General features: G+C 39.3%; 1 protein-coding gene across 6 annotated transcripts in view; it reads right to left on the bottom strand.

Moving 5' to 3' along the window:
* The window catches only part of SYT7 (synaptotagmin 7), a 752,204-nt gene that overhangs the window by 252,600 nt on the left and 486,115 nt on the right, over positions 1-13,489 (bottom strand). The window contains exon 1 of one of the 6 annotated variants that reach the window (XM_073657967.1): positions 5,269-5,322. The exons of the other annotated variants lie outside the window; for them this stretch is intronic. Within the exon in view, the coding sequence (XP_073514068.1) occupies positions 5,269-5,294 (26 nt within the window). The 5' untranslated portion in view covers positions 5,295-5,322. Of the gene's footprint in view, positions 1-5,268; positions 5,323-13,489 lie in introns of those variants that run through there. 6 annotated transcript variants of the gene reach the window in all.

Here is a 13,489-nt window from a genome sequence, read left to right as displayed (position 1 = left end):
GGCTCTGAACTAAAGGATCTCTCATGTCCCACAACTTGGGAATCATATAGTAGTGTATTGTCAATGTGTTATTGTTATACTGCTATGCAATAAAATTTGCCTTTTAGAAGTTTGTCCCTTCTCTCTTCCTGTAGCCCAGCTCTGATGTAAGTAACCCCGCCCTTCTTCCTCCTGTGTCAATGTTCGTCAGCCATATTCATCTAAGGTTCATCTCTAGACACAGCTCTGGTTCAGAATTGTCTTTTTACCTACTACGATTGTGCACAATACAAGAATTCAGCTAGAAAATAAAACTTCTAGAATCTTCATACATGCCTCTGCAGTAGAGTTAAGCTATCTGATTAAATCACTTTGTGTGAGTACTGGTTCATACAGACATCCATAGAAATGCTGTCTAAAGAAGCCCACACTTGCAGCCTACTTATGGAGCCAGAATCGGATCCTACAGCCTACACGCACTGCCATACAGGATCAGTGCTATGGTTCAGCCATGTGCACAACTCCTCTGGTATATATTTCAATACTTCAATATAATAACCAGACCAGTTTATAGTTCTGCTTTGTGCAATTTTTTAGTATGTTCAAGACTAGAAAAGAAAATCTCCAACTCTTTACATTACAGGATCCTTAGTGCGTACTGAGAAGGAGATGGTCAACCCTACCCCATGTAAAACTTTACTTTAAAGATTAGTGTCCCTCATATGAAAGCCCTTAATCCTTATCCGTCATCATTGAATTTTATAGTGTGGATATTGGGAAACAATGAATGACCATGGAATCCATGCAGAAGAGCTGAAATTGTGAGAATCTAAGTAAAGAAAAATGTAATTGCTCCTGCTTTGCTTGTACTTAACAAAATTAGAAAAGTTATGATTAATGTGTGGCATTTGTACAGCAGAGATATGTGGCTGTTGATTTCCCTTCTTCCACTGGCTCACTATATATATAATACGGATTTTATCCCATACAGGATCCATCAGGAGGTAGAAAACGTCACCTTTTTGTGACACCTTTTGCACAATTTGGGCAGCTCAGGACGTGGAATGGTTGATTTCGAGTTTTAAGGTCCTGGGTTTGTATCTGGCTCGGTATAACCCATGTCCTATATTCTCTTCCGATTCTTCGTAAATATACTCATAGACTAAATTGCTCTGAAAAAAACAAGCTTCTGCTTCAGGTAGGGTAATTTATATTCATTTAGGCTTTTCGAAAAGCCATGCTCAGTGACAAAAAAACAGTATTGTCGTAATATTTTTTTCTCCATTACTTAGATTACAGAAGGACACGGAGGACGGGCAAGGCATGTAAATTTAATAAAAGTTATATGAAAGTTTTCTGGTGTAGAAAAGACAAGAATTTTGGTGCGTGCCATGCCTCCTGTAAGACATACCAGAACATTTCGATAAAGCAATATACTCTCGGTACGAGTAGTGCGAGCTTTCCTGTTCTACAAATTTCAGTAATATTGACACCGGACTGTCAGTAGTCACCCACATGTGAGGCCAAAGGTGTGCTCGCTACAATATTGAGCTCAGATATTAGATCTTCATCCCTTCTTCTGCCAGGATATAAGCAGTCGTTGTTAGACGGACCTTTACTCTGAGGAACCAGAGTGTGCCGCACATTTAGTATCTGGCTCTGGAGATGATTAGATAGGACTACGGACCAGCTCTGATCCTTCTTCTCAGACCTGTCAGGATTACACTTTGCCGAGGCTTTTAAGTCAATTGGTACTGCAGAAAATTCAACCAGAAGTTCAAAGGCTCCCTTTGGACATTTTCCTGTTCTGTACCATAATTAATCTGCCAATTTCTCTTGTGGGTCCCACTCTCTAAGGGTCTTCCAAAGGCAGATGAAAAGCCAGCTCAACATCGAAAAAGCTGTGCGCCCATTTCATTACCAAGTCAAAGAGGCACTTCAGGAGCGATTGCATTAGAAAGCTTTTCTATTTTATTTCACCCTGTCCTAAACAACTATTACTGAAAATTCTGTAGGGATATTTGTTAATGTAACTCACATAAACCCATCAATTCCCTGCCAATTCCATTAGTAGAAAGGAGAGATCAGTATTTACCCAACCCTTTTATAAAATATCTTTGCAGTCCAGCTGACAGCATTACACGGTTACATGGATATTTCACAAAAAAAAAATAGGACACACCGTGATTTCTGCAATGCCATCTTTGTCTGGTCAGGATGAATGCCTGGAACCTTGCAGTCATTGCAACCTCTTTTAACTATTACGGCTATAGAAATACGTCCATGTTCCCAGGATTCAATCATTCTATTAATGTTCTGTAGCGTGTTTGACACTGACAGATCTCTTCTATGGCTAATACAAGGATATTTCTTTTTGCATCAATCTGGTGTCTGTTCCTATAAGCAGATAACCCACGTGCCTTGCATTAACTAGTTTTTATTACCATAGACATCTATGAAGCAATCATATGAACTGATTAAAAGCCCTATGAGAACCTCATTAATCTCAACTGTGAAGGTAGTGCCTAGTGTCCTTGGACTGTAACAATAATAATGTATTGGTATAATAAAGTAATTAGGTAATGTGGAAATCGTAGTGGTGATGGATATCATGTAATGCCCTAAAGCTGACCAACTAACCTATTCTTCACAATGTGCTTATACTATTTAGTTAGAGCCAACCTCATACCTAAGCAGTGAGATGCCCAAGGATCTTCCTCTTTCAAAAATTACATACATAGAAAAATTAAAAATAACATATCCATTCATCTTCTTTTGACTTTAGCGTAGAGTAGAGTGTCAAGGTATGCCAGCTCCACTCTCCAGGTGACCAGCGTACTTCTGGTTGCCGCTGTTTATCTATTGCTCCTCTTTGGCTGTGGGATATGCACTTGTGCCAACGCCTAATGCAAGCCAAGGTGAGCCCATCACCCCTGACTCCAGCCAATGCCCAAGTACCCCAAGCTTTTAACGACCTGTCTCCGTCACTCTGTGCCTAATCAATAGGGTCATCAGCATTCCTGAGTAGACATAGGTGTGTTTGCTCTTGCTCCATTTTGGTATAGATCTAGCCTATGTTCTTGACCCTGTTAACTTGTCTACTACCTGTGCCTGATCATCACTTACAACCAAACTCTACTTGCCTTGACCCCTTGCTCCATTTGACCACGATTCCTGCCTACTTCCTTGGTATCATAAATAGGTGACTTCAACTCATCAGAATAAATCTCGGAAAAAATGACCCACTTCCATCATTTTGTACATTTATAAGGAATCCAGGACACTTTTTGGAATCACTGATCTTTCACTAAAGACGCTTTCTTTATTCTATCCACGATGGTTACCGTCCTGATAGCTCTACAATCCTGCTTCCAGTGAGATCATTAATCATAATCATGTAACTGTGAGATGTGCATGATCATGTGAGTTAGTGAGTTTCAGTTTTCATATCTTTATCATTTGCCCCCTGAATTGCAGTTTGTAGCCTAATCCAAGTTTTTGATTTTTCTCCTATGGGAATGCCTCTCCTAGTAATATAGTCTGGATGTGAGCTCTAGGTGTATCTTAATTAGCTCATATCTCTCACTTAATTCCTCTCCATGTGCAATTCTCCTTTTCTGCAGCTTGTTTTCTCTGCCCTCCTTGAGATACTTTCTCTGGTCTCACACTGTGCAGTTCTGTGTACAATCTCCTCACTGCTGCTATCTCTAACACTGAGAGAAGGGAGAACAGAGAGAGCTGTCAGAACCATGAGCGGAAGCTCTGGCAGATTTGTGACATTTTTGAAAAAAGCACTAAATAGATATTAATGATAACTGGTTCTAAAATTGCTTAACTTTGCATATAGGAAGCAAATTAACAACTATATCAATTTGGCACATTGTTCATAATGCTTGTGCCTTTTTAAGAGATCAAACAAGTTTAGAATGAGATTCTGTGTGTGCTAGGAGTCTTTGCTATCATTTTAGGCTGCCACATTTCTGTGCAGGCTCACGCACTACGTATTCTATCATCAATTGCATTTAGATAGCTATGTATGTGAGTGTTTGATTAAATTACTTGATAATATCCAAGAATTAAACATCAGGCAGAGAAGCATTGCCGCCTTTGTAAAAGCTGATAACTTTCAATTAGATTTAAAGCAAGCTCTGTGTATGGATGCTGTGATTTCACAGATACATCTGGCAGGGCATGGTGCCAGAATTCGCCCTATTCCCCAGAAAGCTGTATCTTTTTACCCATCCATAGCCCAGAGGAAGTGTTGAAAAATGTCGAGAAATGTCGCTTTCAAAACCTTCTGAGTGAAGGACTACCAGCCGTGTCCTTACAATATACAGTTTTTGTAAAACAAGAAAAGATGTGTTACTTTGTTATTTCATCAAAGCACGATATGATCACATCAACCCAGCATCTATTTAACTAATTACAATTATATACATGTTTGATCGTAACTGAAAGTTCACGACTAGTTTGTTTATTGTTCCTCGCAGTAAATTATCTTTCATCAATCATCAAATTAAAAAGATTTAAAGGGTATTCCCATCTAAGGTGGGGTTCCTTATTGAGACAACAGAGGTATATTGACTCCTGTTCCGCTAGGAAGTGTAGCCCCTAATCTGTGGCTGAAAAACACCAAGAAGGGTAGCCCCCAATCCGTGGCCGAAAAATGCATTATTTTCAAAATCATAAGGAAATTATGGCTTTCAGGACTCGTTTCGTAGTCACAGCTGAAAATAGTGATTTAGGATCCTAAAGTGGACACAAAAGGTGTTTAGGACCTATAAGGATAAATTCATTTTAACACAATATTCCCTATTGTAGGTGGGCACAGTGCACTGGGTTTTCTACAGCTATAAAGAGCGATGCTCTTCTCTTCTATAGAGATCTACTCAAACGGGGAGAGAATAGTGTCACAAAATCTATAATGAGCAAATTACGGGTCCTGCAGTCACAATCCCGTACCATCAATGACAGATCGGTTGCAAGAAACAAGATTGCACACAATCTACGCAACTGGAAGTATAGTAAGAAAAGAAGGAAGACGAAGTAGCACCTTATTTTTTAGTCTGTAAGACAAGCATTACTGTCGAGGGGAAAAAAATGCATATAAGGAACATATACTTTCGTAATATTACGTGTTTACCTAATTAAATAAATTAAATAAATAAGAAATATTATGATAAAATACAAACAAATAAATAAACAAATGATAAATCATCCAACCAATCACTTAATTACCCAGCCAGGCAATCAATCCTCGCAGACAGAAGAAAGTAGGTTCGCTATTACCTTGATATACTGGTGCTGAGAGCCATTACTGGGCAGAATGATTCTCTCAGCGGCCCTGAGCTGTTGTGACTCTATAATGCTTGTGTCGCAAACTATCCCCTCAGATTTGCGAGGAGAGGCTTGCACATCACCCATGAAGTCATTACCCCATAATCACCATGTTTAACTCCTCTATGTAGCATTGTGTGGATGGCACTGGTACCCTAGGATGCATGACTAAATTAGAGCAAACATATTAACCAGTGAGTGCCCATAGTTCTCCGCCAGCTGCAGATGGAAAGCTCTCGCATGCAGCTGGTCAGGAATCTCAGGAGCAATTAATATTGATATTAAACAGTGCTGATCTGCTGTGTCTGAGGGCAGCCATTTGTACCCAAAATAGCCGTATTTAATGATGCTCGTGGCAAAACAAATGCGTCACTGCACAGGAGAATAAATAAAATGTCTTGTGTCAGCGATAACATCGCACTCTATCTGTTGTGCGAATAAAAAAATAATCATGTTATACAAATTAACTCAGAAGTCTCTGTATCCCATAACCCAGAGCTGGTTTTACAGCAAGTGTATGAAGTCTATGTAATACAGTCTCACAGTAATGAAGACACTAAATATGATAGAGTAATTAGGACTGAATGAACTGTTCTTCCACTGTTCATTGCTGTGTCTCTATGTAACAGTATGAAAAAAAGTGTATGGAAAGCAGAGAGGACATAATAGTAAAATAAACAGTATGAAAAAAAGAGAGTGTATGGAAAGCAGAGAGGACATAATAGTAAAATAAACAGTATGAATAAAAGAGTGTATGGAAAGCAGAGAGGACATAATAGTTAAAGAAAGTATGAAAAAAAGAGTGTATAGAAAGCAGAGAGGGTGTAATAGTAAAAGAAAATATGAAAAAAGAGAGTGTATGGAAAGCAGAGAGGACATAATAGTAAAAGAAAGTATGAAAAAAAGAGAGTGTATGGAAAGCAGAGAGCGCGTAATAGTAAAATAAACAGTATGAAAAAAAGAGTGTATAGAAAGCAGAGAGGGTGTAATAGTAAAAGAAAATATGAAAAAAGAGAGTGTATGGAAAGCAGAGAGGACATAATAGTAAAAGAAAGTATGAAAAAAAGAGAGTGTATGGAAAGCAGAGAGCGCGTAATAGTAAAATAAACAGTATGAAAAAAAGAGTGTATAGAAAGCAGAGAGGGTGTAATAGTAAAAGAAAATATGAAAAAAGAGAGTGTATGGAAAGCAGAGAGGACATAATAGTAAAACAAAGTATGAAAAAAGAGAGTGTATAGAAAGCAGAGAGGGTGTAATAGTAAAAGAAAATATGAAAAAAGAGAGTGTATGGAAAGCAGAGAGGACATAATAGTAAAAGAAAGTATGAAAAAAGAGAGTGTATGGAAAGCAGAGAGAGCGCAATAGTAAAATAAACAGTTTGAAAGAAAGAGTAAAGCAGAGAGGATGTAATAGTAAAATAAACAGTGTGAATAAAAGAGAGTATATGGAAAGCAGAGAGGGCATAATAGTAAAATAAACAGTATGAAAAAAAGAGAGTAAAGCAGAGAGGGTGTAATAGTAAAATATACATGGGCTCCACAAGCTGGTTAATTTTACCCATCAGAGTATCGAAGGCATTAGCCTTGGTTTGTGAGATAATCTCTGGTATTGTTTCTCTGACAGTAGGGAGGAAAAGGCTGATGGCACCAACCATGGGTAGTGTAAGTATGAATAAGAGGTTATCCAATCTCATGAAATTTTTGAAAAACAGCTAGTGGTGTAAAATAAAAAAAGGAATAATACTGATCTTGTAAAGAGAATCTATCGGTAGTATCAACCCTACGAAGTAGTCTATATGGGCATGTGGGTCATAGGAAGCTAAATAAAAGGATATCTTGATATCTGCGATCCAATGTCTTATTTCAGAGAAACTCACATTTTTTATTAATAAATGTAAAAGAGCTGTTAAGATCTATGGGCTGGACATAGATCTCCATGAGAATCTGCCTCCAGAGCTTATTATAAATGAAAGGGGGCGTTACCAGTGTGAGACATGTAAAGTCTGACAGTCTGCTCCCATAGTTCTGATCTCCCTGTAGAGCTGTGTGTGACTAGCACAGCACAGCACGCATGCTGTGAGGATTCACTAGTCTGCAGTCACACAGAGTCCCAAACTTGGACAACCCTTTTAAGCTTCTGGTAATTATTGAAATAAAATAACTTCCAAACCCAGCATCAGCATGAGTTTATGGGGAGGTGACACTGGACCAAGGTGACAACATGAATATTGTCTATTTGGACTTTTCAAAGGTATTCAATACAGTGCCACATAAAAGTTTGGTACATAGAATGAGAACAATGGAAGTAGAGGAAAATATATTATCGGGTTTAACAACTGTCTCAGTTATAAAAAAATAGGGTGGTTATTAAAGGAACACATTCAGATTTGGCCACTGTTAATAGTGGAGTACCACAGGGGTCAGTTTTGGGCTTTCTTCTTTTTAACATATGTATTAATGACCTTGTAGAGGACATACAGAGAAAAATGTCAATATATACTAAACACAGAAGAGGATAATATAATATTACAGGGGGATTTGGGGAAGCTGGAGGCTTAGACTGAGAAATGGCTAGTGAACTATAAGTAGATAATTGTAAGGACATGAAATTGGGCAGAGTAAATGAAAATGTACAATTGTGTACTAAATTATACAACCCTGTTTAAAAGACTATCACTAAAAAAAGACTTGGATGTATTGGACACTTTAGTAAACAGTGTCAGTCAACTGCTGCCAAGGCAAATACATTTATGGGGTGCATTAAAATTGGCATGGATGCTCATGACAAAAACAGGTTATCAAACTTCGGGTTATTCAGTTTGGAAAAAGTCTTAAAGGAGATTTTATTACAATATTCAAATATATGAGAGAAGAGTGCAAAGATCTTTCTAATTTTTGGCCCACAATGATGATAAAGAAGCATTGACTACGTCTAGAGGAAAGATGGGAAGTTGATTCAGGGAACTAGTCTGATTGCTGTATGTGGAGTTGGGAGGGAATCTTTCCAATAATATGGGATAATTAGCGTCTACTTCATGTTTTTTTTTACTTCCTCTGGATCACCACATTACATCAGAAGACAGGGGGTAGAGCTGACTGCGCAAACTTCTGGGCAGAAATTAAGTGATTTTTCATATGAAGTAGGGTCAGGAGGAAGTATAGAAGACAAAGAAAAGTAGAAAAGCTAATGAAAGTATATTAAACGTTTGTTTAAATTTGAGTTCACTAGCTATTAAGATTATTTAAAAAAGGGGAACCTATCCTGTAACTACATTTCAAATCATTGTACCATAATGAATATGTTTTAGGAACTCAGCATTCCTAGTAATTCAGCTAACAACCTCATTTGGAACAAGGAAGTGCCAATTACTAATACCATTGTGTCATACAGCAGGGTAGACATTGCTAGTTCTGTGCCTGCCCTCTGGCATCACCTAGGCATTATAATCCCTTAGTTTATTCTTGGAGTTTTTCGGGTTTTATTGTAGTAAAAAAAAATCAATTTCGCTGTCAATGCTTCCTTTCGAAATGCCATCACGCTAAGCACTGTGCCAGTTTCAACATGGTTACTCATCTGCTTAGTCTTCTATTTGTACACATGCCGATATGTCATTCTGTTCAGTCTATAAGCAGTTTTCTTTGAAGAAATAGGATTTCTTTGGAAATAATACAATAGACTCTTTCTAAACACTGCCTACTAACGGATAGTCATCTTGTTTTGCAAATTAATTACGTAGCAGATGGAACCAAGCAAAAGCAAACAGTGTGTGGCTCAAGCCTTGAAGCACAACGTGTGGTCTTCTTATACTTCCTACGTCTAAGTCCTATAGGTGGTCAACCATGCCATCTTCTTGATGGCCCTCTGGAGGCGAGGTGGTTAAGGCTTACTGATGTCCCTGGGTGCACTACCCTTGGTTGCTATTCTAAATTAGGTGCTGGGATTGCTTATTGTGGAGAGCTCTTAGCATGAGACCCTGGATGACACGCAGACATTCAGAACAAAGTGACAGCTTGACCTTCACAGGGTACACAAAGAAAAAAAAGGATCGATGTGCTTTAAGGCAGCTGCATGTCCTTTATCCACATGCCTCAAGAAATCATGGCCTAATTAATAACCCCCCCCCCCACACACACTCGAATTCCCACCCAGGAACACTCTCACCTCTCCATATCTGATCCCAACTCTTGCTTTGACATGGTGGAACAAAAGAAGCCTCTACTGAGAAGGTGGAGAAGAGCAAAGTGATAAGAGCAAGTGCTTTAGAAAAAAAGGCAGAGCATGTCCGTAGGGAAATAAGGAATGTGAGTGTACAAAATATTATCTCCGTGTCCCAGCGCTCACATCTTCCAAGATGAGATGTTGCACTCCCACTGCGCTATCTAAGAACATGCAGTTAGTGGGTCAATGCAGTGATATATGCATTTCAAGGTCAAATCATCTCTCCTGAACAGAAATCACAGGCGGGGACATACAAGATCCACTTAATACTAATATATTCCAGCTACGTCTGTCATATTGGAAAGGTGATGTACAGGATAATGTGGCATGCAGCCTATAGTGAGTAGAATTCATATTAGCCGAGTGTCTTAGGCCCGGCAGAGATTATAGTATGTGTTGAGTCTATGCCCTCTTCAAAGTGTCTTCTATAATTCCATACTTGCCTTATGAAATATTTAAAGAAGCACTCCTCTTCCTCTTCCTTCTCCTCTTTCTCTTCCTCCTGCCATCAAAGTTTTAATCCTCTTAATATATTGCAATCATCATATTATACAGCACTGTGCACTTACAATTGCTCATTTTACCTTTCTACCCAGTTAATTCTTCTCTTGTCTCTGCTCTATGTAGACACAGGAAGTCTCTTTTCCCTGCATTTACCAGTCCCCTCTTCATCTCATGACCCAGCTGCTCCCTCCTCCTCCTGCCAGGGAGTTTTGCAGTGATGATGACTCATGCAGGGAAAATTGACCTCCTGTTTCTACATAGAGCTTAGAAGGATTCAGCTAGTCAGTGTTTAATTACATGATGTCAAAGACCTAATGGAAATGAAAAGAATTAGCTGGGTAGAAAGGCAAAATGAGCAATTGTAAGTACACAGTGCTATATATGATGATTGCAATATATTAAGAGGATACAAATTTTGATGGGAGGAGGAGTGCTTCTTTAAAGAGTTTCTCTCTTTTTAACTATTATTTCATAAATCAATAGTACACATGAAAATAAGCAACTTTGTAATAGATCTTATCAGAGAAATCTGCTTCTGCTTCTTTCTCCTCCTGGACTGATTTTTCACTCTCAATTCATGGTTAAAATCTATATTCGGTGTACACAATTTTCCCTATTACTGAGATAAGAGATGGCAATTGGTGTCTTTAAATTTCTATGGAGAAAGGAGGAACTGGAGAAAGACACAGATATTCTACTGCAAAGTTCTCCTGAAACTACAGTTACAGTTCTCCACATACCAGTATAAGCACAAATGGTCATCTCCTATGTATCTCAGTAATGGGAAAGTCTGTATTTAAATTTTACCCGAGAACTGAATATTTTAAGAATGAATAATCAGTTTAAAGAAGTTGTCAACTACTTGGACACCTCCTTCTCGTATCCCTCTCTTGGCCCCGATAAAATAATAAAGTTTATACTCTCCTCCCGTTTCTGCGGTGTCGGCACTCGCTCTCCCGGGCCTCCCGGGCGGTTGTTGTGACATGTGATGCCGGCGTCCAATCAGCCCTGGAGTCACGTGCCTCCGCCTCCTGTCGAATGGAGCATGAAGAGGAAGCCAGGGATCAGCAGCAGCCTGGACTTCCTCTTCATGTTCAATTTGTCCGAACGTGAGGACAGTGACACCAGCCCTGATTGGGCACTGGGGTCATGTGTCACAACAACCGCACGAGAGCCCAGAGACCGCGAGTGCTGACACTGCTGGAACGGCGTCGGTACAGGAGGGCAGTGTAGGCTTTTTTATTTTATCGGGGCCAAACATTTAGATTAAGACGGGGTTGTCCAAGTAGTGGAAAACCCCTTTAAGAGGAGACAGAGCAACTGTAAGACAGGACCTCACGACAAATAATTTAATATGTAGGTTGCAAGTGTGCAAAAAAAAAAAAGGTTGACATGTTGCTGCTATCACCCTGTATTATGTGTCGTATTAATAAAGAAAAAGTTACTTTTTACTACCGTGGATGCAGTGGTCGCTCTCTTCAATTACAGGAGGAGGAAGAAGCAGATTTCTCTAGTAAGATATATTACAAAGTTTTTTATTATCACCTGTACCTTTGATTTATTTAAAAAAAAATAACATTAAAACGATGGTTACTCTTTACCGATTACTCTTTAGGCCTGATGACCTTTCTTGCTGCCAGCTTGCTCCGCCAGTCAGGCTGACTCTTTTGCCCCAGCCCAAAGGTTCCTGTGTAAGTCCAGATCACTGTACAGGGGTTAAAATGTGAAGGCCAAGGCAAAGCCCATGATCTGGTAGATGGCGCTCAGCCTGTCTATGGAAGCTCTTTTAACAGCTGCAAGGCTTCCATGAACCGGGATATCCTTCCCAACATCTAGGCACTTATACCTTTACTTGGATAAAGTTTATAAGTCAAAATCAATTTAAAACATTATGATTCCAAAGGTTACAAAACCATAGAAGTGATTTTAAAGGAATCTATTAGGTCAAAATGCTCCTGGATGAAGAACCTTGTGTATTCAGTGGCAGCCTCAGCACGTCTATCCGGTGAATATTAATTTATGAGTTTGTACACTGTCATTATTATACACAGCTGTCTTCCTACAATGCATAATTGACTCTGCCACTACACAAAGACCGCACATCATCACATTTCCCTCCCAGCGCAAATAATACAACAGAATTTCATCCTTGAAGCGATTTCCCTTTCCTTCATATTTTAGACTTCAATGAACAGACCTTGAAAATCTTTGTTTTCTAAATCCATGACAAGAGATTGAACTGTCAAGGGTGAAGCGGGGCCTGGTTTTGGAATTATTCGTCTATTAATTATACATAAAACCCACACGTTTGGATGTAAAATATTAAAGGGGTATTCTAACAATTATAGTGTAAGCTACCACTGATTATAAAAAAATGGGGGTTCTGTGGCAAAAGTGAGGGGACGTTGGGAGAGCCGGCCAAATATATTTGCCATGGAATTTTCCATTAAACTCTATGGGAGATTCAAAAACATCCAGCTGTACAGAACTTGTGATCATTGGGCTCTTAGTAGTGGGATACTCACTGATTAAACCGAAAATGTCATATTGGGAGACAGATCACAAACAGAGTTGGACTGGCCCACCAGAGAACCAGAGCATCATCCGGTGGGCCCTGACTTCTCCTTCAGGAGTGTTCATAATGCAAACCTTGCAGCTGCTATGGGGCTGTTGAGTGGGGGAGAAAGGTGGGCCTATAGAATCATATCCTCTGGTGGGCCCTATGTTCTTCAGTCTGACACCGACCACAAATGTCTTAAATGGATAGCTATCCCACAGAAGTCTTTTCTTGAAGTATCCGACAGGAAAAGACAATGTATTAAAGGAGACCTGTCACTGGCCATAAATATGTATTTTATTTACCTGGTGTAAATGCCGCTGGTCTCCAAAATCCAACGTTGTTTTCCTTATGTTCCTGCTCCTCTCCATTCCTGAGATATGACTTTCTTTTCTCTATAGGTAAATCAAGTCTTTTTAGACAAGTGGGCGTGATCGTGAACTTTTTTTCTGTAGGGAACGTCTTGAGGCCCACACCCAGTTGGCTAAAAATACCACATTTACTTACATAGAAGAAAGGGGCATATCTCAGGAAAAGAGAGGCGCAGAAACAAAAAATAAACAACCCCCAAATCAGGAGAACAGTGGGATTAACACCAGGCCCAAAAAATCATTAATAAAAGGTTCTCTTTAAGCAGGTCTTTTTTGAGGATTATAGAAGATTTTAGCAACTAGTCTGATTGTCGTATGTGGAGTCGGAAATGAATTTTTCACCTGTCCTTTGATTTGATTTAGTAATATCACAGGTTCCACAGATGTGATAGATCATTTACTGATGGCCAGCGGACGCAGGGGTGGCAGTCGCACCTGGGCCCTGGAGCCTAAGGGGCCCAAAAGGTTCCTTTGGCCTATATTAGAAGACCAATACTATTACAGGCCCATGATAGTTAAGGGC

Source organism: Phyllobates terribilis, unplaced genomic scaffold (assembly GCF_046119375.1).
Source record: "Phyllobates terribilis strain yellow unplaced genomic scaffold, ASM4611937v1 Scaffold_13__5_contigs__length_258822181, whole genome shotgun sequence".
Lineage (NCBI taxonomy): Eukaryota > Metazoa > Chordata > Amphibia > Anura > Dendrobatidae > Phyllobates > Phyllobates terribilis.
This window is presented reverse-complemented; position numbering and strand designations above follow the sequence as displayed.